Raw genomic sequence first — 26807 nt, 5'->3', positions numbered from 1 at the left:
CAATAGTGGCCTTGAATCAAGCTTAATTATCTGTTATCTGATAAATCAAATTTTGGAGAATTTAGGGATTAACTATTCTATCTAGACAATTTTTCCATTCTCGTGTTTTTTAATATTTCAGTTTATATCCTCAATTTTTGTACCAATCCTTTCATTGCGGAGAAAATAATCGTTTTTTGAGATTATCCAATTGATCCTTTTTTCATATGGAAAATCCATTGCTCATTAACAAAAAATCATCATTATTTGATGTTTTAGTGTTTTTTTTACATTTTTGAACATCCTACCTACATCGTTTCATACATCATTTTGATGGGAAAAAAATGACGAATTCAACGAAGTACTGATATATAGGGTGTTCCATTAAAAACATATAGGTTTGTGTTGAATCTTCAAAACCATACCCAGAAAAAAATTTTTGAGTACGCCACTGGATTCTACGCAGAATTCTGATTCAGACGTAGTTTTTACCTAGCATTATTTCTAATAACTTCGGAGATAAAGGAGGGGTCCGAAAAGTATCAATTTCCAAAATCGCCCTGTATCTCTTGAACGGAAACAGTTATGCAAAATCTGATTAGACCAAAGGCTCTATCTTAAATAACAAGCGAGAAACCTGGCTGTCTTACCCAAAATGGGATGTATGTACATTAAAGTTAAGTTTAGTTTAATTAATGAATTGATGGCCCAAAATGCATATTAATGGAGATATATCCTTCCAATTTTTTTGAATTTTATTAACTTTGGAAGGATATATCTCCCTTAATATGCATTTTGGGCTATAAATTTATTCATCAAACTATACTTATTTTTCAATGTATGTACTATTACCCCCATAAATCTCGATACACATTTTCGACTCACCTTGTATAGAATCACTTTACTAAAGAAGCTAGTGAGGGTTTTGGGGCTTCATCCTCCTTCCCCACCAAAAAATTTATATTATATTACAACATTTATAACCCAACATCATATATTTCCTCGATCGGCAACTCCAATATAGAAAGGATTTCTTCGGATTACTTCTCAAAAATAACCCGAATTCGATTTTTATTGCAACCAGTAGTTGAACACCATCAAGTATCATGGTTGAACAAGTCCTACAAAAATACTTCCCAAATCCGACAGAGCATGGGATTGCTCGGTCATGAAAAATATACAATTTGGCTACTTTCCGAAGCAACAGTAACATCTGGTTTCAAAATTACCGATTGGATTAAATAACAGATTTCTCAAACATCAATCTGTGTTATCATCATTCACGTGTTAGATTGATCAGTCATAACTCTTCGACTGATATAAAAAATTAACAAAATTTTATGGACTGGATTCAGAAACAGCCAGCGAAATAACCCTCAAATGTGAATTCAAGATGTGGAAGAAGGACTTATAGAGAATTCCCTCCTGGACTAGGTTTGTTGAATATTTATTATGATTTTGAACTCGATATTGAGAATCTATTAATATCCTAAGAACATCTGGATTAGTATTCACTTCAACATTTATTTCAATCTCCCCAATTCAATCTCCCAATTATAGAATGCATTTTTCATATTACAGAAAACAAAATCCTGGCCGACCCATTGTATGAATTAACAATATCAAGTTTTATGGAAGATTTTGTGTTGATTGTTTCATTAGAATTATAGAAAATTCTAGTACATAGAATTAAAAAAAAAATTAGGCAAACACTGAGATAACTCCAAAAGCTGCTAACGCCAAGTTATTGCTCTCACTGAATTTTTTTTACTAACGGGTGTTTTTTTTTCGAGGTATATAACTTTAAGTTGGCATTACTGTTCAAGATGGTGACCGATTTAACAGCTGTCAAGTGATTTATTCTCAGTTTGGTTTGCCAATTCATCATGAATAGAATCACGCCTGAACAACGCTTGCAAATAGTGCAATTTTATTTCGAAAATAATGGTTCTGTGCGGAATACGTATCGCGCACTACGTCCATTTTATTTTGTTAAGCGATGAAGCGCACTTCTGGTTGAATGGCTACGTCAACAAACAAAACTGCCGCATTTGTTGTGAAGCTAATCCTCAAGTGTATGTCGAAACACCGTTACATCCAGAAAAACTGACTGTTTAGTGCGCTTTATGGGCTATTGAAATCATTGGTCCGTACTTCTACGAAAACGATGATGGCCAGAACGTTACAGTCAACAGTGATCGGTATAGAGCCATGATTACTAACTTTTTCATTCCTGAATTGAACAACCATGATGTCCAGGAGCTGTGGTTCCAACAAGACGGCGCAACATGTCACACAGCTCGTGCCACAATCGATTTATTGAAAGACACGTATGGTGACCGCCTAATTTCACGTTTTGGACCTGTGAATTGGCCTCCAAGATCTTGTGATTTAACACCGCTAGACTACTTTCTGTAGGGCTATGTTAAGTCATTGGTCTATGCGGATAAGCCACAAACCCTTGACCATTTGGAAGACAACATTCGACTTGTTATTGCCGATATACGGCCACAAATGTTGGAAAAAGTCATCGAAAATTGGACGTCCAGATTGGACTACATCCGAGCCAGCCGTGGCGGTCATATGCCAGAAATCATATTTAAAATGTAATGCCACAAGATTATCTTGCGGATAAATAAAATTAATGTCAATCGAATAATCCATCATTGTTTTATTGCAATTTAAAATTCTATAGCTCTAAAAAAACACCCTTCAATTACAAGATCAAGTGATTCATGTTCATTGATGAAATAACGAGGCTTATCAGGTGTTCACTGTTAATTTTTTCGTCATTGTGACTACAATATTGATTAATCAACAATAGTTTTCAATGGACCAATATCCCAAATTATAATCTCTATCGAAAATATGCCTCAGTCAAGGTAAGAATGTGAAACATGCACACGAAATTCCACGAAGTGTCCTGACGTAACTCCTAGAAATTGCTGGTTTTTGGAACCAACGTACTGAACAATATGACGTAGTGGTTTTCCGAAACCTGTCCTGCGACAAGTACATAGACAACAGGTGACAGCCGACAAACCAACGTAACTATTTCGTCAATAAGGCATGGGATTCCTCTCACAGATTCGCCGTCCGAAAGTCCAAAGTTCGGATCGGATTTGTCGAGAAACGTCTAATTTAGAACAGCCCACTCACATCCAAGATGCTATCTCTCGGATGTTGGCGATGTTGGCCGCACTTGCTTGCGGTTGAGCAAAACACTCTCGTGTTGTGTAAACATCACGATCTGGTCCTGAGAATTGATTCACCGGTCAGGGAATCTCCGGAAAAGAGTTCCCTGACGTCATTGGTCAAAGTCCTTCGCGGGGATCCTAAGAGTAAAGTCCCTCTAGTTGTGCTCGACCTCAGACTACTTGGTTTATAACCACTGTGCGAGCGAGATTGTCGATTTGAATCTGGTGAACACCTCTGGGATTCATTTTAATGATTAGAAACGAGTATATTTAAAAAATTTTAGAATTTAGATACTTACCCATTCTGAAAATTATTTGAAATGGAATAATAGTTCAATCCACATTACAATTCACAGGTTTAATGGTTGATGGAATGTAGAAATTCTGAAACTTGTTGTCAGGAGCTTTTGAGCGCTCGTACCTCATACGTCCGTCGGGACCGCAGAGTTGTATTAACGGTGTTATTGAATAAGGGAGTGATTCCACATGAAAATAATAATGATAGTTTGCTATATAACAGCATGAGTTTTTGGTTTGAAACCTTTTTTACTAATGAACTATTTACTTGACTGGGTTGAAGGTCAGGTTGTTGGAACAAAAACCACCTCTCAGACCATTGCCGACATGTTTCGATTTTATTCTGAAATCTTCTTCAGGGTTCTAAAATAAATTACAAGATTTTTTAAAACATTAATAAATAAACTATGTTGGAATATACAATGAGACATTACAATTGTACAACAATTGAATAAATAATTACAAGAATATCTAAACAATACGATGCAAAAAAAAAAATTTTTAAAACGAATAGTGAGAGAAACATTGAAAATAATTCAGCTCAGCATACAGGCACTTGATGATTTTACATTAAAAAGGGAAAATAATTACTTACAGTCTATTTTGCGGTTTTTTTGTCAGAACCATGAAATATATGAAATAAATAATACTTTTTGACACCATCAAATTAGAATTTAACGAAAGAACTGATAAATCGGGAAACAGACCACTCCGATACTACATTATGCTAAATGCTAAATAATGACTAATGTTTATATCTACACAAATGACATTGACATTCAATTTGAATAAATTAGTTCAAGTTATTTTCTCTTTTATTTTGTTGATGAGATAGTAATAGGCCGTATTCAAACCTTCAATGTCTGTTCTCCTGTTAATGGATTTTTCATCTTGGTTTATTGAAATCATTTCATGTAGTAAGCGTTTTTTCAAAATTTTCTGGTGTCCCAATATTTTATTGAATCGATCAAAAGAATGGAGTGTATTTGACACATGTTCAGCTAGAGCGGTGTTGTTCTCCTTTTTCTTTTTTAGAGGGTTGAGTATGTTGTTCTAAAAAAGAAAAAGGAGAACAACACCGCTCCAGCTGAACATGTGTCAAATACACTCCATTTTTTTGATTTTAACATCGATTCAATAAAAATATTGGGACACTAGAAAATTCTGAAAAAACGCTTACTACATGAAATGATCTCAATAAAACAAGATGAAAAATCCATTATTTTTTTTTGCATTGTATTGTTCAGATATTCGTGTAATTATTTATTCAATTGTTGTACAATTTTAATGTCCCATTGTATATTCCAACATAGTTTATTTATTAGTGTTTTAAAAAATCTTGTAATTTATTTTAGAACCCTGAAGAAGATTATAGAATGTCGGCAATGGTCTCAGAGGTGGTTTTTGTTCCAACAACCTGACCTTCAACCCTGTCAAGTAAATAGTTCGTTGCTATATAACCTTTGTAATAAGTATCAAGTGACCTATATTTATTGCTCTCAATTTTTTGAAAAAAAAAACTGGTATGTCACTTACTGAGATATTTCGAATTGAAAATAATTTTTGAATTACTCGTTCAATATGAAAAAAAATCTTAACTTCAACTCATTATCAAGAACTATCCAATAAAAGATAATTCATTGAATAAATGAAAAAGATGTTGATCAAGATGTTCAATATTTTGCCAAAAAAAAAACGCGTCCCATACAAAGAAAGGCATTATGAGTTTTTTTCAATTGAACGAGGAATCCAAAAATTATTTTTGGCCTGAAATATCTCAGTGGCGTATTTTTTTTTCGTTGCTGCAAAAACCTTCCAACGCTCTAGATAATCTTTTCCACTGCGAGGGTTAATATTTTCTCCCAAAAAAGGACCCAATGGCTACGTTGATATGCGTTCTTCGTGATACCTATTATAGGTATGTTGGCTACAACCTGATCGACTTTATATGAGTCTCTACAGTTTTTATTTTTCTCTTTGAGTTATTATTTTGTATTCGAATATGTATTTCATGAACAATGATATTATTATTAATTATGTGTAATATATTCATTTTCAAAACTAATTCTTTATATTATGCAGGGTGAGTCTTCAAACTGAACATTGAATATTTAATTACCTCCTCCCATCCTCTGTCTTCCTTCTCTCCTTCCGCTCATCTGATGATTTAGTTTTTTATCTTCCATTTCTCCAGATTATGCTCTGGTTAAAAAAATACTGTGTGAAAGTAAATCAGGTATTCTTTAATTATCATGTCTACTTCTAATTGTCATCAAGTTATAGACACGCCGATCTATAAAACTATACGAATTAAGCGTAAAAAACCAACCAACCGAAGTGATCATTAGAATACTCAATCATTCTAGAAAATTTAATCAACACTAATAGTTTTTCTTAATATGCATAAAATCAGTGGAAAATTCGACAAGTAAATTATGGATCCGATGATGAGCAAGAAAATGCCTTGAACACAATAATGGATATGTTGCCGTGCTATAATTAAAATCTCAGATAATTTTCTTATTTATGATGAGTGACAAGCAACACAATTTTTTTCTGCTACTGCTTCAGAATACAATTCAAAGAACTTCAATGCTCATTATGATGGAATCACATTCTTGCCAGCACACGTTTGGCCATAAGATTATCTTTGTCAGATAACCTCGAATTTTGTCCAATTTCAAAAATTCATAAAAAAAGAATGTTAGATGTGACAACTTTGAGTGATACCGCGTATTGAAACTGAATTTATTTACTTTTTGAAAATATGAACAATGAATTCAAATTTAAAATACAAATGATATTTTCAATCTGAACACTTCAAATGAGAAATAATCAGTCCGGTCCCGGAATATTGAAAAAATTAAAATCTCTCTGACTTCGGCATGTGTCAATAACATCCCACGTTTCAAAATCGCCCTGTAGCTTTATTAGTTAGGAAAGGCAGAAATTAATTTTCTTGCAGTCAATCCGTACTCACCTAGTCCTACTGTACCTCTGGTAAGAGTATGAATAGTTATTGAAAACTAGGTAATTTTCGATAATCCTCAATAAGTAAAAATATATATGTATATGGTCATCGTTCAAATACCAGTTGAAGAAATTATTACTTCTAATGTTGTCTTGTTTTAAATAAGTATAACTTGAGAGGAAAAAAATTATCAACCTTTGTATGGCCGTCCATTTAATAAGATAAAAAAATATGTCGTGAATATAATAACAATTCTTTCACATACCTATCGAATCTAGTTGAAAACTTTCCACAGCGAATAACTTTCTTGAGTTCTTGGAAAGTTTGAAGAATCGTGTAAATGAATTATGTTCAATAAAGGCTCTTTCTACTGGAAATTATTCATTTAATTCGAAGGGGTCTGTAGGTAGCTGAACTTCCTCCAATTTTAATATTCCATGTCATATAAAATAGCATTATCTTGAATATGAAATTTATAGTTTTGGAGAATCATTGAATTCCCACTCGAATTTGAATACAAAAGATTCATTACGAATATTGTTATTGTTCTATACCATCCAGTATTTCCAGCACTTTATTGAGCTAGTTTACATTAATATGATACAGCTGGGAACAATAATTCATTTTCGATAAGAGAATCTTGAGATACCTAATTTACCTAGAAAGGAATTCTTTATTCAGATAATAGAAACAGAAAACTTTTCAAAAATAGCTGAAATATATGTGAATTATAATAATAATTGTATTGACAATAACATTGTGAGTCTTGAGAGGGTTTTATTTTGAGATGAAACAGTTCATTAAAAGTGAACGTTAGTTAGTTTAGAGATAATAAATTTATTTCGATATATTCTTAAATTCAAAATAAAACCAGATATCAATTTTTCGTAGATTACTTCTTTTATGTCTCAATGAGAGATCATTTCATGTTGGAATCAAATTATTTCATCATTTTTGGGAGATGCGTAACTGCGATCAAGACAGTTTTCTATCGAATTCATTCGCCAGAATTGTTTTGAAAATTGTCTCAATACCTTTAATATGATTTAAAATGCTTAAGAAAGAAGTGTCTGAAGCATGTTCTTTCTGAAATGCGCATTAAAATGCCATCTGAAAGTGTCATGATGAACTAGGCCAATTTTTATACTTTTACTCTATAATTCTCATTGATTTGTGAGAATAGTATTTGCTTTGTACTCGATTATCTCGAAAACGGTACCTTCTATGTAAAAAATTCAAGACACCGTTTTTTTTAGTGAAACTCTTGTAACGTTACAATTGCCCATGAGACTCTAAGGACTAATTTCTAGGGGTGGTTTGGCTTATTTGGCAACAAAACTCCTACCCAGGTTTTTACAAATTTAATAAAATTAAAATATACAATGATCGATCCTTTTCACTCCAAACAAATAATAAAATAGAAACTTAACTTAAAACGATTTTAAATGAGCCACTCTGCTACCAGGATGGAACCTCTTCTTTAAATTATCTTCAGCCTTCTGAACACCAATTCTTATCAGGAAGCTATAGTACTCCAATCCCCATTCAACGAAGTTGATGTGATAATGCCAGGTATTTCGCAGGTATTCTCTCAGATTCAGGAACTAAAGTGGTCTAACATACGTACTATTCCAAATTCTGTATCTCAAGGAAGTAGTTCTTGATATCTATCAATCCCAAGAAAGGTTTTCTTTGTTCTAATCCCACGGGAGGTTTCTTCGTTCTAATCCCACGGGAGGTTTCTTCGTTCTAATCCCACGGGAGGTTTCTTCGTTCTAATCCCACGGGAGGTGCGAGAATCCCGACACAATTCTCGCCGATAAATAAGATTCCGAGTCTCAAATTAAATTAATAATGACTGAAATCTAAATCTGAGGTACTTATTCTTGCTGAAGTTTCAACCATCATTGAAAATATTTCAGAAAATTCTCTCCAGAAACGCGCATCTGCGTTCCGACCGATAGTACACGATATGAAACGATTAATTGACAAATTACCGCGTCTTCAAAAATTCCAGTAGCGTAACATGGAATGAAGCGTGCAAAATCGTTGCACTCTGTTAATTTCAAAAATGAAAAAATTTTCTCGAAAAAAAGATAGTGGTGTAGATTTTCAATAGGAAAAGGATCATCGCACCCCTATATCTACGCCACTGGATAATTTTGGCAGTTGACACTTACTAAATTCGAAACATCACATCATCTAGACTTCAATACCTAAAAATTAAAAGAATGAATGTAATAATACTAGAGTTATAAGTAGAACTGATTTTTTTTCAAACATTAACACCCTATATCTAGAAAACGAATCTTGTAAAGATATATGCTTATATGAACTTTTTTTCATGAAAAAAATTGTTCTATTCAACGCCAAAGTTAGTTAACTGAAATCTGGACCACCCTGTATATTAAAAGGATACGGTTTATGGGAATTTTCGGAATATTCCACTCATATGCTATTTATCCAATAACATTCGGTCTCAAAATGTCGAAATGCTATCCGGCTGGCCCCTTATCTAAAGCCCTGAGGTCAATAAATTTATCGTTGTGAATAATAAAAATGCGTACCGGAATCCTTTACGAATATAGAAATGTGGGATATCAAGCTCGATAAGAGAACACTCAGTCTATAAAAATACTTAACTCACAAAATCATTGCTCACGTGAATATTCGCTGATTGAAGAACAACAAGCTCATAATATTCCAAGAAATATATATATATATGCACAATAATTACATCCAATATTTGTGTATAATGTTTCTTTGTGATTGATGACTCATAAATTTATCATTTCAACCGTTCGAATAACGATAAGAGAGGTGTATTTCGAAAATTCATGTGCTCCTTATGAAAAAGGAAATTTTTTATAATTCTAGTCACATACACTGTGTCCGTAAAGTATGAAACAAATTCATTTTTAGATAAACAGACCATTTTAAGAAATAATCCCGAAACACGTCGATTTTTTATTTTAATTTACAGTATTTTAAAATAATAATCTAATATACTGGGTGAATTTCGAGTAATGACGTCACCGTCGTTTTTTTCAATGGAACACCCCCATTTTGTCTCAATTTTTTTTTTACTCTAGCTGAGCTAATTCCAAAAATGTATCACATGTTGATTCCAATTGTTACAGGGTGGACAAAAATACAATAGTTTTGTGTGTGCTCATAAAGTAAGGCGTAAAATTCTTTATTAGTTAAATTAACTATATTATCAAAATTACTTATTGTCTAGTTGCAATTGGTTTGAATGTAACACCCTGTAGTTTGTTACGTTTTAAGATTAATAAAAATGAGCTGTTTCCAAACATGTTTGGTTCTTGTGGTCTAGCAGACAGAATATGAAAAAAATTATTTCTTATCAATTTAAAAAAACATAGTCGTCTGGTTTTTTGTGAAATGTCATTATTTGTTTAGTAATTTATTGGAGTTCAATGACAGTTTAGTACTACAATATTTTTAGTATTCGTGAATGTCGAGTGTTAGATTTAATTTATTATTTTTGTCCACCCTCTACCAATTGGAATCAACATGTGTTCCTTTTTTGGAATCAGCTCAGCTGGAGTAATCTGAAAATTGAGACAAAATGGGGGTGTTCCATTCAAATAACGGTCATTACTCGAAAGTAATTCATCCTGTATATTAGATTATTATTTTAAAATACGGTAAATTGAAATAAAAAATCGACGTGTTTCAGGATTATTTCTCAAAATGGTCTGTTTAGCTAAAAATGAATTTGTTCCATACTTTACGGACACAGTGTATAAGCCGATCAAGATACTAGGCTTTCTGATGGAAACTTGATGACTAGAATATTTATTTACATACTTTCTGAACTACGATGCATTGCCCGATATATACCAATAAAAAACTAATAATGAAATAAGAATAGAGCACTCACATGAGCTCAGAGCCCCTCATCCAAGAGTGCAACAGGCACATGAATGAACCAACACTTCAATTCATTGCTTTTCTCATTTGTTTTCGTTGTTCTGCTTAATTTTTTTATAATTCTGAAATTTTTATTTCATATTTACTCACAAAATCAATGTTGTCACTGAAATATCAGTTTTTTTTTCGGTTTCATTCTTGAATTTTCTATCCGGTCTTGTGGATTCTTTGCACATCTTTGCAATAAGCTCGAAATTAGGACTCCCATAATTGAATCCATAACTAGAAATATCGAGCAGAGCAGATCTTTTAGTGTTCCTAGGTGGTATGTGGAAACCAACAGTATCAGAAGTTCTATTGACTATAGCATCCCTTTAACAATGGTCAAAAGAAGGTCTAATCACTTATCTCCTACTCGACGAGTTGGACTAAAAAAGTTCTCTCAGGAACTTAGGAAACTGACGGACGCGCTCACGTAAAATTGTCCTGTGATGTATCATCTGAAAAACATGGGAAAAGCATCTGAGGACACATGTCACTTCTATCAAGAAGCCACTGAGACAGTCAAACACTTGCTATGGGAATGTGAAGCTGCTCCCAGGAAGGACTACAACACCTTGGCTCGTGGTTTTTAAAGCCAGAACATGTAGCATGCAGCCCCCAGAAAGGTGATAAAGTTCATTGAGACACTATTACCTGACTGGTAAAAAGCGCGAGGATGCACAATAGATCAAGATGCTTGCGAGGTGTGATGATCTTCTGCCCTGATTCCCTTGACAAGTCTTCCATAAAGTAATACATATGTATATCACTTCTCATTCTATGAGTTCTTAGGTAGGCAATGAAGAACTACCTTCATATGAGTTATGGTCGTTATGGAGAAATTAATAATGGGAAAGCCCAATCTGTAAGATACGCTATGAACCTGTTCTGAACACTTACAACTCTTTGACTGTCAAAAAAAGTGTATGGACACCAAACCAGGAATCAAACACCAAGTGAGATCTATCTGGATTAACTTAGAGATATTTAAGGGTATTAATAACTCTCTGTGTCCCCACTCAAAATATTATAATGGATGAAAGATTTTTCTGAATATCGACATGTGCTTACACTTAGTGATGGTATTGCGGTTTTGAAATAAGCATAAAAACATCATATTCATCATATCATATTCACGCAACTCTTAGTTATATTATGCCCATTAACCAAATTAACTGTGGCATTCGAGATACGAACCTACCCTGGAAATTTCGAGTTTCTAGGTCTTTTAATTCAGGAATTATTGTTTTTACGGCCGAGTATTCTTAAATTCGAAAATTCGAAAAATATAGCCATTGTGCAACATTCCTTTTAAAAACATCTGCCTATAAGAGAATTGATATATTAAACAAATTGGTCGAAAATAGTGCTATATTTCTAGTTAGGGATCATAATCTAAAATCAACAAAAAAAAATTCATACTCCCGTCTATTCTTATGTCAATTCACCAATATAGACAGAAGACTAAAATTGGTGTTTGTTCAATGTAAATATTTACACTGGCCAAACATAAGAACTTCTTGGTCCCACTGGATTATCACCAATTTATTTATATTATTTTTGTTTCTTATTTTCAATTTTTTCCATGGCAAAGAAAAATTGATTAAAATTAATGATGGATAATGCTTTGATAAGGGTAACACTTTCCTACATGATTTATTAATTCAATTCAAGACTAACAAAATGAAACACTGCTAACTAACCAACTCAATTGTAGGTGATGCTCAAGGGTAGGTACACAGAAAAAAAAAGAGAAAAAAGTACTGACTTGATATCAAAAGCTTTTGATCGTTATTTCATTCATACATATCTCTTGTTGTACTGACTAATTCCTGGTATCTTTTCTCATTTTGTTATATATGTTAAATTTCAGTTTGAGTAGTTAAAACTAGCATGGAGAATCATTATGATACGCTCCAGTATTTATTTCATGTCTGGAAATCAACTCCACAAACAACTATATTTTATTCCCTATTTCCTCTTCACAAATTGTCATATGAGTATTATGTATCATTTTCCGAATGAACTGTTAATTCGAATATGATTGAGAAAGCTTTAATACTGCCACTTATTCTTCCTTAATTTATTACATCTTCCAATATGATCTTATAATTATGTGAAGGATAGCGGACCAATTACGAGTCTTTTAAAAAATTGTTTTCTTGTAATGATACCAGTTTAAATGATTAACGACAACCTTCTTTGTCAGCCGTAATTTTTTAAATGATGTACATTTCCAAACGTGTTTTGCTTTTTGCAAGGTATTAATCTTAAGTGAGTTATGAAAAAGTATCGAAAAAAATTCCTTTCAAGGAAGTGTAAGTGTATATTAAGATTTGTTACGAGATGATTATTTGTACGTATTTAACTATTTTCGACGAAACCAACAAAATGATAGAAAGAAAAATATCTCATTGGAAAGTTATTTCAATAAGGTAAAATTTTCGAATTGGTATCTGTTTATTTGTATTAGAATTTAATTATCTTTGAAATTTTTCATTTCAATGTGAAATCGAAAGAATATCATTTATCTCAATTAGGTTCAATATTCGTTCTGGAATTTTATTATACGTTCATTTTTTTTTATTTCAATGAAAATTCGAGCAAGATATCATTTAACGACTAGAGTTTCAGAAAATTACAAAGCGAGAAAAAACACAACAGTCAACTGGCAAGGTTATGGCATCAGTATTCTGGGAATAAAAAAAAGTGCTGCTTCATCAAGACAATGCGCTGTGTCACAAATCAATGAAAACGATGGCAAAATTGCATGAATTGGGCTTCGAATTGCTTCCGCATCCACCGTATTCGCCAGATCTGGCCCCCAGCGACTTTTTTCTGTTCTCAGACCTCAAAAGAATGCTCGCTGGAAAGAAATTTAGCGCCAATGAAGAAGTATTCGCCGAAACTGAGGACTATTTTGAAGCGAAAGACAAATCGTACTACAAAGATGGTATCTAAAAGTTGGAAGATCGCTATAATTGTTCTATCGCCCTCGAAGGCAACTATGTTGAATAATAAAATCGAATTTTGCCAAAAAAATGTGTTTTGCTTGTGTAGACCGGGGACTTTCCAATTGGCCTGTTAGTTCTCTTATCTAGTCGAAAATTCTAGCCATCAATTCTTAAATTTCATCAATTTTACACGTGACAACGTATCAAATATTAATTTCTGAGTCGTTCTAACAAAGTAACAACTACTTTATGTTTCGAATTACACAGATATTTAGAACAAATTACTCTAAAATGGCACATCATACGAGAAAATATGAGGAATACTTTCACATCATTCTTTAATGAGTCAAACATTCATTAATGAGTGTTCAACTAACTTTTAAGAGTTGCGTTCTTCGAATTTTTAGTATTTTTATCGAATCATAATATAGAAACTGGAATTTGTTACATTTTGTGTTTCGAAAAGATTCATCGCATCAATGAAAAACTTTATTCCGAAAATCATCTTTCGATAAAATAATTTGCGAAAAATAACTGAAAATTACATTTTCCTATGGATTGTGATTCTTTTGACCTCAGGAATTTAATAGTTGCTGTTATTTATATATTATTTTTTCTATAAGCGCTTAAAAATCTCCTGTTACTTGTAGAAAATTATAAACATGAAGATAATCTTATCTTTTACCATAAGGATGGTTTACAATTTCTTTTCTACTGTTATCAGCAAAACTAACTTAATTGATAGTTGACATTTCCGAGACATTATTTTATCATCATATCAATATTTAAGGTGCCCTTATCCTCAACTGAAATGTGCATTATTTTTCTCGATGGTTGTTTTCTTCTCGATAGGTCTTTATGTTCTTGCTGATCCTATGACGAAATAATATTCGTACCTTTCTGGAAATAAAAGGGAATATAGTGTGGAAATAGGTTTTTTGAACTGATAGTGAATTACCTAGCTCGTTTTTTATGTTTGTCTACTGTATAATCTTTTGGTGTTGTTTGATGTTTGTGAAAATGAGGATATTTGAAAAGCTCTATCTTTATAATTGTAGAAATGGCCATATTGGTAAGTGGAATTCGACCCGAAAAGTTATTGAATATTATTCGAATCACAATTATACTAGTAGTTTCAACAAAATTATCCATATTTGAATATACAAAATCTTTATTAACTAGGAAATAATAATGTTGTATTTAATATTATATACTTCACATTTTTTTCATTTCATTATTGTATTTCGTTACATTTCGGGAACTGTATTTCTTATTTAAATGAATTCCTCGATTTTTTCTTTTAACATTCATGGGTAGTTAGAATTTTGTTTCAAAACAATTCCAAATTGAAAATAATAAAGTAATATCGATTAAAATCATAAATCAAAAGTAGTGAATCGTAAAGAGACTACAGTTTAGTCCAGGTAAATTAATTAGATTTTAGAAAAGTTTCATTTTGAAAATCATATGCATACCCTTTCTTATTCAAATTTCAAGAGATTGGTTTTTCTAAATATAGATGGAACTGACATTGCATCATTTGAATGAATAAAAAACAATCTGAAACATAAAAACTTCTAATAAATCACATTCTATGTTATTTACAACTTTACTGTTTGTTGTTTTGAAAGATTTCTTCGAAAGGTTACCACTTACATTTGTTTATCCGAAGTTGTAACTTTTTTGTACACGTCATTATTTCTTGAGTTTTTCGAAAATCTCAACGTGTTTATTGCCAACTCAGAGATGTTATGACTCAATGATCATTTGAGAGTAGTTATTTGTCCATCAACATAACAAAATTGCAGATATCTACTTTCAGAGGTGGCGTTAGAGAAGGGCCAGGGGGCCAGGCCCCCCCCCCTTAAATTTTGTTGCCAAAAATTTGTAATTTTTTCGCTTCCTGTACTCATATCATTGAGTGATTATGTATATGTGTGGGTGTAAGATGAAAATTGGTGAACAAATCTATAAAACCTGATGAAGAGCACTAATGAAAAATCAATTGGCAATTTTAATGAAGGTTTTTGTTCTTTTTTTGCTGTTTGACCGGACCTGAAGGATGAGATTAAAATACCGATTAAGAATAATTTTGAAAGTTAACAAATAAAAGAGGAAATTTTCAAAATATACTTACCAAATATATCATTTTATTCTGAAAACCGACTAAACACTCGGTCGTTTACTCAATTTTTTGCCGGTCCAACTTTTTAGAAGATCATGTGCGTTACCGAATTTAAAAATTAGTCGTTGATAATTGTCAGTGGTGTGCGTTAAACCTAAGGGGTTTTCCTTCATCCCTAGAAATTATACTCTTCGCGAAATCGACTGACTCCTTCATCAAAATCTAAAAAACTTTTTTTTTTCAGTGGATTCAGAGATGACCATGGCTGGTGGTTCGAACCCATTATCGGCCACCATCTCGAATGCTGGATCTCCTCCAAGCGCAGCTGTTTTGAACCAAAGATGTTCCATATGTGGTGACAGAGCTACAGGGAAACACTACGGAGCTGCTTCATGTGATGGGTGTAAAGGATTTTTCAGAAGATCAGTTAGAAAGAATCACCTATATACTTGCCGGTAAGAAATAGTACTTAGGAACCAGTGACAGTGACTAAAATTCAGGTCATCGACTACTAGAAATAGTATAAAATTTTAAGTTGAGTCACTCTAGAGATTACACGAAAAGTAAAAAATTTTCAATGATGACGTTTTAATAAACAAGTGTTTACTACAGTCATACATATCCTATGCATGCTTCTTATCGGATTATCAATCTGATTTTGATCAATTTGTTGCCATTTTCTCTCAAGTAATTTAAATGTTGATCTTGCATTTAAAACACCTTCACAAGATTCAAATCACTCTCCTGGAATATATGAGACACGTACGTGTTTAATGGGATTCAAATCAGGAGATTATGCTGGCCACGGCAAAACCTGAATTTACTCTTCACGTGAGAAAGTAGTGATTGCCTGCGATATCTGAGGTCGATCATTGAGCCATAGTAATAAAAAGAAGGAAAACCTTTTACTTGCGAAAAATGAAGCAAATACTTGTATCTGCATTAACATGAAATAAGCAAAACCTTTTATTTCAATATAAAAGGTAATCCTTAGATATTAGAGAATTTGTTTATAACTGGAGTAGATGGTTATTATTAAAAGTCGCCATTCACCCAAAGCTTGAAGCAAATCCTTCAACAATGATGCATCTGGTCAGTGACAGATTATCTGTTGAAGTTGAAGGATGTGTTGTGATTTCTAGTACAATATATCTGATGTAGTGAACGTGAAAGAGGTTAAGTTTTACAAAGAGCAAACCTCCTCTAGAGACTTTAAAACATTATTTCGATTTCATTAAATAATGTACAATGGTTATCAGGCTACTTTTCAGGCTAAGTCGTAGAGTCCCCAGAGGGTGTTCTCTGTTTGGAAGAACATACGAAGATATGCTTGCGATACCTAGCTATTCCGGATGAATCTGAGAGGAACTAGGTATATTACAAAGTATGGCGTCACCAACCGTAAGGACTGTAGTTAATGAAACTATTGAAAAGGCTGGATAGAATTCCCCAGTACCCCTGATAAAATTGTACAGAATGATAAAATTATGGCAGAGTAAGTACCCTTTTCCAACAGCAACTGGAGTGATTGATTGTACTCACAGGAGTTTGAAACCAAAAATCCACGGGGACGAATACAAAATCCATACAAACAAGTCTACCCTGACATGTGACGTGTGACATTAGAGAAATGTTCACAAGCGTTGATGTCAGTTGGCCTGGATCCATGAAAGACGCCAGAATTTGGAAAAATTCTGAAGTTGGAGAAGTTATGCACACAAAATCTTACGCAGTACGAATAGAGGATAATGGAGATGGTTTGAAGCCATGCTGAATGACGCCCTTTTCAGATCCAGGTGATGAAACAGGGAGGAAATTTAATAAGCTGCTCAAAAAGAAAAGGGTGACCATAGAAAGGAGTTTCGGCTAGCTGAAATGGCGATTTTCAATATTTCAGTATGTCTGTTCGCGAAGAGGTGATAATTACAGTTTATATGATGGGCCAAAGAGGGGAGATGAAGGGGGAACATGAGTGAGCCCAAAACTCAACGCAAATGCTTTTACTCCAACCTCTTCTTTTTCGGTAAATTCTTCTTTTTATTAATATGGCTCATTATCGTTTTCACCGAAATCTGCAGCATATGCAACAGGTTGCAGAATGTTGGTTTGGTATTGCCAAGCTGTCATAAAACCTTCTACAGAAACGAGATCAATTCTACAACCTATTTCAATGCCACACCAAATCATCTCTGTTCTGCCTTAGTACCTTATCCACTTTATGTGTCGATTGACATCTCACTTCTCTTCTTCTAGAATCTGGTCTCAAACCTAGTCTGGATTCTTCTTCCTCATTTTTGTTCACCCCAGTTAGAATGTCCCACAGCCAGATATTCTAGCGTGATTCCCACGGGAAAAAACAGGATCTCTGAGGGGACATCTAGCGTGAAGACCAGCTTCATCTGAACAATTTCTCCCCGTTTGATCATTAAAATTTATTTTATGAACATTTTGCAGTTTACTCCTAATCCTACTTGATTATCAGTCAAATGTGGGTTTCTTCTGTTTACTGACAACATTACCACAGACTACTTATTGTGCTTTTTGAGGAGTTCACCATTTCTCCAAAATTGCGCCACCCTGTATGAAACCAATTGCTCTTAGCTGAATCTAAATGCTGCCTATCCATAACTAGCGTGTCAGAAATCTGCTAATTCGAACAAAATTACGCGTAAAACATCATTATTGAAGCAATGAAATCTGAAATCAGTTGAACATACCCAGAACCTTTCATTTCAAGGATCAGAAATAACAACGACTTTGTACAAATACATTTTATACATCTTGAAACAATATGGAAAGCCAATATCTATGCCACATTCCCTCCTAAGATACATTTTATTTAAGAAAATATCAAAATAACCAGGTGTCCCCTAGACCATTTTTGATGTGTGTATAGTTTCATAGTTCAATCCGTCCCAGTACCTTTCTTCACAAAATTTCCAAGGAGGTTGGTTTGTTATTGAAAGATTCAATTCGATTACTAATTGAGTGCATTAAAAACCATAAAATTTATCAAAATTAACTACTCAATTTTTTTTTAATAATTAATTTTTCCATTAATTTTCTACGGAACAAACAAGAATTCCATTATCGTTTCATAAATATTCAACCTCCACAATTGATGCTAAAAATTCGCCGATCCAATGGTTCCAGACCCTACATATTTGATCACAAATGAGCAACTGTAATTCAATAATTCATAAAAAGGAAGAAGACAAATTAGATAATATCATATGTTTCCATTAGCATCTCTAGAAGGCCATGTAGAACAGGTTCCAAGTAACTCGTATGGAAATTAAGCATCGAAAAAACTTCAATCGATGTAATATTTTTTATTGCTCGGCTGTTTTCGTCATACTTCTACAAGGTCCTGTTTAATGAAATGGTTGTAATTCGACGGTTGGTTCTTCCAAACCATTAGTTCGAATATATTAGAGAAAATATTAGCATTGAATTATATAATTACACAGACGAAACGATTTAGGATGACCGTGTTTCAGTTACTATTTGATTACATGTATCATTTTGGTGAATCGCTTTCAGGAAATGCATTTATTTTTATGTTTATACTTGAATGTTTGGAGGAGGTGATAAAATAAATCGTGCTAATAGAAATATTTGTTATCTTAGGGAGGATATGTTTCGAAAAATGTTGAATAAATGAATGCTATCTTAGGCACCTTGATTTTTTATAATTGATTATACCTACCTTAGAGTAATAAACATAGATAGAGGGAGCATGTGTCATTTTTAGTAAGCAAATTTTGTCCCCAAACATGAACTATCAAATTTGACATGAAGCGCGCGGAAATGAAAACATATCAGTGATACGATATTTCACTAAATTGGCGAGTTTCTCCATAAAGAACGCACTTCTTATGTCCTATAGTGAATCAACGTTTCATATTGACTCAAAATATATTGAAATTAATTTCTAAATATATCAGAAATTCAGAAACCAAACGACGTGAAACCACCGATGACACTAGGAGAGCAAAAGTTGCCAAACCTTGGATTTTAGCAGGTAGATACAGAAAATAATAAATATTCTGCTTATTATAAATTCGACAATTAGGAAGAATATCGGATTCCAAATATTCAAATTTGCACATTTAATCGTGAACCACTCGAATAAATATATTTCATTCAATATAATATACATTCCTAATGATATAGTAAAATTATGGATTTGAAAATATATCACAATCCGCCACCCTATTCTAACCATATGTTGAGAACATGTAAAAATTGCGTATACTTCTTCTATCTATGTTTTTTTACTCTATGATACCTACATTAATTCTTGCAATCAACTTTTATAATTTCCAAGAAGAAATTCTATACAGCCCAGAGATAAATATTGATTCTGTCTACTGCAGTTAGACGAAGAACTCTTTCGGAATTAAAAAATATGTCTCCGATTTGAAATATTCCGCTTGATACATTTGAGACTATTCTAAACAACTTTGGTCTGTCGGTCTGTGTCCGGAAACCCTTGTGACAGACTTGACTTCTACAATTCCCATCCGATCTTAATGGGATTTGGTGTGGGTATCATGTTAAAGCTTTTGAGGATCCAATACAAATTTCACCAAGTTTGGATAAAAAGTACTCGTTGAGTATCCGCATACGTGAAATTCCCAGTCTACTACTCCGATGTTTATGCAACTTCTGTATTGGTATTGAGCCTTAAGGATATCTTGCAATAGTGGTGGCAAATCTGGAAAATCCTTGAGAGCTTTAGGCATCACATCCAGAGGATTAAGAACTGGCCCGCCTAGGTGGTCCTTAGGACAGCAAGTTTTGTTTCTCAGCTCCTGCTCTGCTACTTTGGTAGATTTTATCTCCCAATGTGGTATTTATACCGAGAGTGCCCTATCAGCAGTTCCACAAGGAGTATAGGTATTTCCTCCAGGGAGTCTCATTGCTTCTCAGTTCCTACTGCAGGATCTCGGTCATGTTATCTTCTTTCCAAGCCCACAGAAAGGTTGGATCTGGCAGGTGTTACCTTTGATGCCATTCTTCGCGAATTTACCCGATTTCTTATTGCTTTCGATGCCATAGTATCCTGGCACTCATAAGAGAGTCGTGTTGTTCCCTCTAGCCAATTATGGTATCACGGCATTTCCAGGATAAAAGGAATTCTGAATATATGATTTCAAGGTTCTCAGCGAGGCCCTTTTGAGTTTACTTTTAGACATATATGCAGCTCGAGTTTCTGCCTGCAAGACTGGGATTTTATGACCCGCCGATGTAGGAGTTATGTTACCATTAGGGATTCACGGCTTGATTTGAAATTCAAGCTACTATACTTGAGCTTGACTTGAAATCAACTCAAGTTCTAGTCAAGTTTTTTTCAATGTCAAGTCAAGTATTTATTCATTAAGTACTTGACTTAACTTGAAAAACTACTACAAGACGCGAATGCCTAGTTGCCAGCTCCTGTCACATCTACACAGTAAAGGGATTGCAGTCTTCTAATAATAATCTCAGTACAATCCTATTTTATGTGAATAAGTCATTACTATCCGTTCTATTTATTGCTAGTTTGGATTTATTACTATTTATTGCAGTTGACCTACTTTTCACTTAAGATAAATAAGTACTAAAGGATAATTAACTCTTGTGCAGTTATTTGAACTTCGACTTCCATACGAAAACAGACGTTTCTATTTGCGAATTCTTTTTTCTGAGGAAATTCTCAGTCCAAGCAATTATTGAACTTCTTCATAGCATCACAGACGCCTTTGGCATTCCCTTGAGGATTTTTACTAATAATTCAATCAGAAAATCATGCCATACTAGGAAGCATGAAACACCTGCAAATGGAGAAAATTTCACAATCACAATTCGCAAAACTAAAGTATCTTTGGGTCGTGAAGCACCTTTTCGGCTGGTGATAGTGTAACTGGTGGAAATTTTTGAGCTGTTCAGACAAGTTAGTGATGTAAGGAATGGAAACCGTGTGCATCTCTCAAGAAAAACTGAGTAAATTGCTGCTGTGGCCAGTAGTATTGACTAAAACCCAGGTTTGTCGTCGATCTTGAGAATTAGGTATTCACAAACGACAATTCGAAGAAATATATTAGGAATGCACTACGTGCTAAAAAAGCAAAGAAACAATCACAATTTTGCAAAACAAGTTTTCTGGTCATGTTATTTGTCGAAGGGTTGATCACAATTGGCCACCGAAATCATGTGACTAATAATGTCTATGCCAATGCTCAACAAGTAATTCAAGATCTTAAATATGGAATCGTGAAGTTATCGAGGACATAAAACCACAAATGTGCAAATTGGTCATAGAAAATCTCATGAAAATTATATGGGGGGGGGCTGCAACCGTAGCCGTGGTATCCATTTGGCTGATCTGTTTTCCATCATTAATGGATCATTAATTCATTCTTTAAAATGAAAAATGCCCATTGATTCATCTCATAACATACTCGTTTTCTTCAAAATAAAACACCTTATTATATTTACAAAGGCAGCATGTAGCGTTGCATCAAACAATATTCCATCGAAGAAGAAGAAGAAGAAAAAAGTTTATTTTTTACCTAATAAGCTAGTATCTAAACACTCGTTATAGGTACTTTTTCATTTTATTATTTTATGTCATTAAGCTTTTCGTAAGAGAGTCGAATCGGCCAGTAGGTACACGTGCATTACAGCAATTCTCAACATTGTTTAAAAAAAAATTCAAATTGAGATTAGTAGTCACTAAACACCACTTATCCATATTCGGAGTGTTTATATATTTCCACTCATTATTACAAGCAATTACAGTGAAATTAAATTTTTCCAGGTTTAGCAGAAATTGTGTAGTAGATAAAGATAAAAGGAATCAATGTCGATACTGTAGACTAAGAAAATGTTTCAAAGCTGGCATGAAGAAAGAAGGTGAGTGTAGCATAATAAACTCGGAATTCTTCTGACGTATTCCTTTTTCTACTTTGACTTTCGCAGTATCACACTCAAATATTCAATAATTCAATTACATAATCAATCTACAATACGATGCCATCTGACAAAAAATGTATTAAGATTAAAATAGATAATCAATGATTATCCTATTCTATTCAAGTAGAAATGATTTTAGATAGAAAGTATCAGATTTCTGACGATTAGATTTTTTGAGATCGAAAGAAATCTTTTTTAGATGCAGGTGCTCTCAAGGTTAAACTCAATTCTTTCAGCGATATGCATGCAACAATTCTGAATTCTAAATATAGATCCTTGACTTGAACATCAAATTCCGTTTATACATTCAAGAATCGGAAATAGTTGAAGAATAGAAAGCAGTCATTTCAATTAAAATAAATTTTATTGTTGTTTCGTCAAAATAAAACATTCAACCTGCAATAACATAAAAGAGCAGATCTGTAGTTTGATAAAAAAATATTATTTTTCATTTAAAAATTTTCTGTTACAGCTGTACAAAATGAGAGAGACAGAATAAGTTTAAGGAGGCCTAGTTATGAAGAAAATAATCAAAATAATGGACTTTCAGTCAGTTCATTGTTAAATGCAGAAATGTTGTCGAGACAAGTAGGAGCAGCTTTAGAAGTGAGTACTGAAGTCGAAAATTTTCAAGGCTAAAAAAATTTTCAAAATTTCCCTTATTTGTAGCAAATGGGATCAACGCCAGTAAATGATTACGACTTATCCAACAAACAATTAGCAAATATCAACGACGTTTGTGACTCTATGAAACAACAATTACTCATCTTGGTGGAATGGGCTAAATACATACCTGCTTTCACGGAACTTTTGCTGGACGATCAGGTGAGAGAATTTTTCTGGATTGTCTGTTATCAATTTCAGATAAGATGTTCATCATTCGTTTGGATTTGAGTCTATAAAAACAAGTTTTAAAGTCATCGTGAATCATCTTTAATGTCTTCTCTTAACTAGAAACGGATCTCCCGAATTTGACTTTTAGAAAGAGAGACAGACAGAAATTCTTATCGAGGTGTAAAATTCAGGAGTTTCATTTACACAAATCTGGTCAATACATGAGTCAGTTAATTTTCAGCAGTTTGCTCAGACATATACGATGATTTTTAACATTTTCTGTAGTTTATACATACAGGGTGTCCCATAAACCGACGTCAACCCGGCGCATGCTAATAGCTTAGGTCATGCCTGACCAGATTATCCAAATTCGATTTCAGTAAAAGTGTCTTAGTTTTCGAAATATTGACAGTTTTATGAAAATCTACACCTAAAGTCATTGTTCTGAATGCCACAGATACAAATTCAAATTCAATTCAAATTCAAATTCAAATTCAAATTTATTCATCGACAAGTTAGTACAATAGATTCATACAGTGTATGCATAACTTAATTATAACAAACCTACTTAATGTACATCAAATTGAGCATGTATCAAGGGTAGAAAATTTCGCCTAAGTTGCATAACAACTTGTGTGCTACTCTTTTCAACCCAACAAAATAACTATTACTTCTAATACAAACTATTTTATAGTGACAGAGTGGACCAATAGAGAGGCATTTTTTTTTGTTGTTTTTTTGTAAAATGTAAGATGCGCAACATCATGTAAATAACTGGGCAAAGTATTGTGGATTTTCTGCAATAAAATTTTTAACTTCGGTTTTAAATCTTCGTTGGCGATGGATTAATCTTCTTATATTTAATGGCAAAATGTTAAATATTTTCGGAATCAAAAAAGTCAGAAACCGCTGGCAAACGTTAGAGTGAAACAAAGGCAATTGTAAGTTTTCATTGAGGTTCGATCTTGTTGAATGTCCATGTGATATGACAGGAAATAGCTGCATTATTTTCAGAAAGTATGAGAGACTAGAATTCACATATAAGTTTCTCAGGTTGAACAAACCACTACCGGAATATAATTCTATTGTTGGGAACATGCGTGGTTTCCTGAATATGATCTTTAAAGCTGAATTTTGGCAGACTTGTAAGTTGTATAAAGCATTGTCATAAGCACTTCCCCACATAGTTATACAATATTTCAATATTGATTCTATCAGCGATTTATACACAATTATGATTAATCTCTTGTTTAAAACGTCTCTTAACTGATATAACTTATAGAAAACTTTCCTCATCCTAGTACATAAATAAGCAGTGTGACAATTCCATTTCAAGTTTTGATCTATTATCACGCCAAGATATTTTATCATTGCACATTTTTTTATGAAAGTTGAACAACAACAATCTGGTTTGGTGCAGTTTTCTTCATGAATACAAATTTCAAAAATATCCGGTTGATCTGAGGATGTCGCAGAGAAAGTCATAAAGTAGGATTTCGATATATTAAGACTCAGAAGACTTCCACTCAGCCATTCTTGCATGATACCGATTTCGACTTCAGCTCTTCCGTATACTTCCTCCCAAGACCTTCCATCAAACAATAATACCGTATCATCCGCATAGGATATAACTTTACAATTCCTTATTAAGCTTCCAATATTGTTGATGTAGATCAAAAAAAGAATAGGGCCGAGAACAGTGCCCTGGGGTATACCTGTCGTAATCGTCTTATGTGTACTGAAGGAGTTATTTATTTTAGTTTTTTGTGTTCTGTTAGTTAGGTAGTCTCTTATTAATTCCAATGGTCCATCTCTAATCCCCATCCTCTCCAATCTATCGAGAAGAATGTTATGAGGAACGGTGTCAAATGCCTTCTTTAAATCAAGAAATATTGCTAGACTTTTTTGTTTTCTCTGTAAATTCTCATTGATGTTTCTTATTAAGGTAAATACTGCATCCTCAGTGCTTCTATTCTTTCTGAATCCGAATTGGTTTTCATAAAAATGATTATCTTTTTCCAAATATTCTACGATTCTATCTTTAAGACATTTTTCGAATATTTTATTGAAGTTGTTTATTATTGAAATTGGCCGATAGTTCGTGAGTAGTGTTGGGTCCCCATCCTTAAAGATAGGTGTCACAATAGAAGTCTTCCATTCCTGAGGTATTTTAGATGTTATTAAACAAAGATTTATCATGTACTCTAAAGGTTTTAATATATATATATGAATATTTTTGATAACCTCGGCTCTTATTCCGTCATCACCCGGGCTTGAATTATCTTTAAGAGTGTTTATATGTTGAATCAGCTCATTTTCGTTAACCGGACGTAAAAAAATAGAGTGCGGATTTATATATGCCGTGTGTCTCTGATTGTTATGTTGTACAATATTGTTTTGGAGATCGGAACCGATACTAATGAAGAACTCATTGAAAGTATTAGTCATTTTTTGTTCATCATGTATTACTTCATTATTATGTATAATTTTTTTAATTTGCTGCTTGTTTCGTTTTCGTGTTCTGGTCGTTTCATTTATTGTCTCCCATATCTTTTTGTAGTTGTTTTTTGATTCGACGATTTTATTCCTAAGATAATTGTTTTTGGCCAACTTAATTATCTTATTGAGGGTATTTCGAAAATGTTTATATTCATTTAGTAATTCGACAGAATAATTTACGTTTAGTGATTTCTTAAGTTGATCCCTCTTCTTTATAGATGTCATAATGCCCTCCGTAATCCACAATTTTCTCTTTCTATTTTTATTATTCAGCCTAATTGTTTGAGTCGATTGCAATATGTAACTCTTCAACCTTTCAATAAAAAACCCATAAGCCCGTCCAACACACTCACTCTGATAGACCCCCGACCAGTCCTCCTTGCTGAGAATCTTTTTGAGTTGATTTAAGTCAAGTCTCTGTCTGAAATTATCGTTATCATGTTTTAAATTTTTTTCTTTTTGAATGGATAACCCTATAGTATAATGATCCGTTAGTGCCGAGTGTAGAACAAACGGTGTAATTGTATTATTTTGTTCGTGAAAATCCTTAACTTTAATAAATAGATGATCTATGAGGGTAGCAGACAGTTCTGTTTCCCTCGTTGGTTTATTGATACACGAGAAATAAGCGTTTTGTGACATTATATTCAAGTATTTGTTCACTTGTTTATCGTTTATATCTAACAGATTTATATTCACATCTCCAACAAATATATCCACTCCAGTAGGTTTAATCTCAGAAAGTAAGTCTTCCAGTTCGCCTAAGAATGTATCCAACTTGCCGGATGGTGATCTATAACATGCGGTTATACCAAAAGAAGTATTGTCATCTAGTTCAATTTCACATCGTAAAATATTGGTTTCATTTAGTTGAAATAATGAATGTTTCACAGTAAAATTTTCTCTGAGATAAATCACTAGACCATCGTTTTTGTTTAATAGAGATTCATTATATAAAATTTTAAAGCCCTGCAGTTGAAAGTTATTCACATTTTCCAAAATAAAAGTCTCCGAAAAAATCATAACATCTATATTATTTAAGTTTATCATAT

General features: G+C 33.2%; 1 protein-coding gene across 8 annotated transcripts in view; it reads left to right on the top strand.

The window, feature by feature from the left end:
- The window catches only part of LOC123671336 (hepatocyte nuclear factor 4-gamma), a 72191-nt gene that overhangs the window by 32910 nt on the left and 12474 nt on the right, over positions 1-26807 (top strand). For 7 of the 8 annotated variants that reach the window (XM_045605103.1, XM_045605104.1, XM_045605101.1 and 4 more), the window contains exons 2-5: positions 15707-15917; positions 22268-22362; positions 22895-23028; positions 23092-23247. In XM_045605103.1, the coding sequence (XP_045461059.1) occupies positions 15707-15917; positions 22268-22362; positions 22895-23028; positions 23092-23247 (596 nt within the window). Of the gene's footprint in view, positions 1-14112; positions 14410-15706; positions 15918-22267; positions 22363-22894; positions 23029-23091; positions 23248-26807 lie in introns of those variants that run through there. The other variant, XM_045605102.1, reaches the window with a different exon arrangement.

The sequence above is a fragment of the Harmonia axyridis genome, chromosome 1 (genome assembly GCF_914767665.1).
Source record: "Harmonia axyridis chromosome 1, icHarAxyr1.1, whole genome shotgun sequence".
Lineage (NCBI taxonomy): Eukaryota > Metazoa > Arthropoda > Insecta > Coleoptera > Coccinellidae > Harmonia > Harmonia axyridis.
This window is presented reverse-complemented; position numbering and strand designations above follow the sequence as displayed.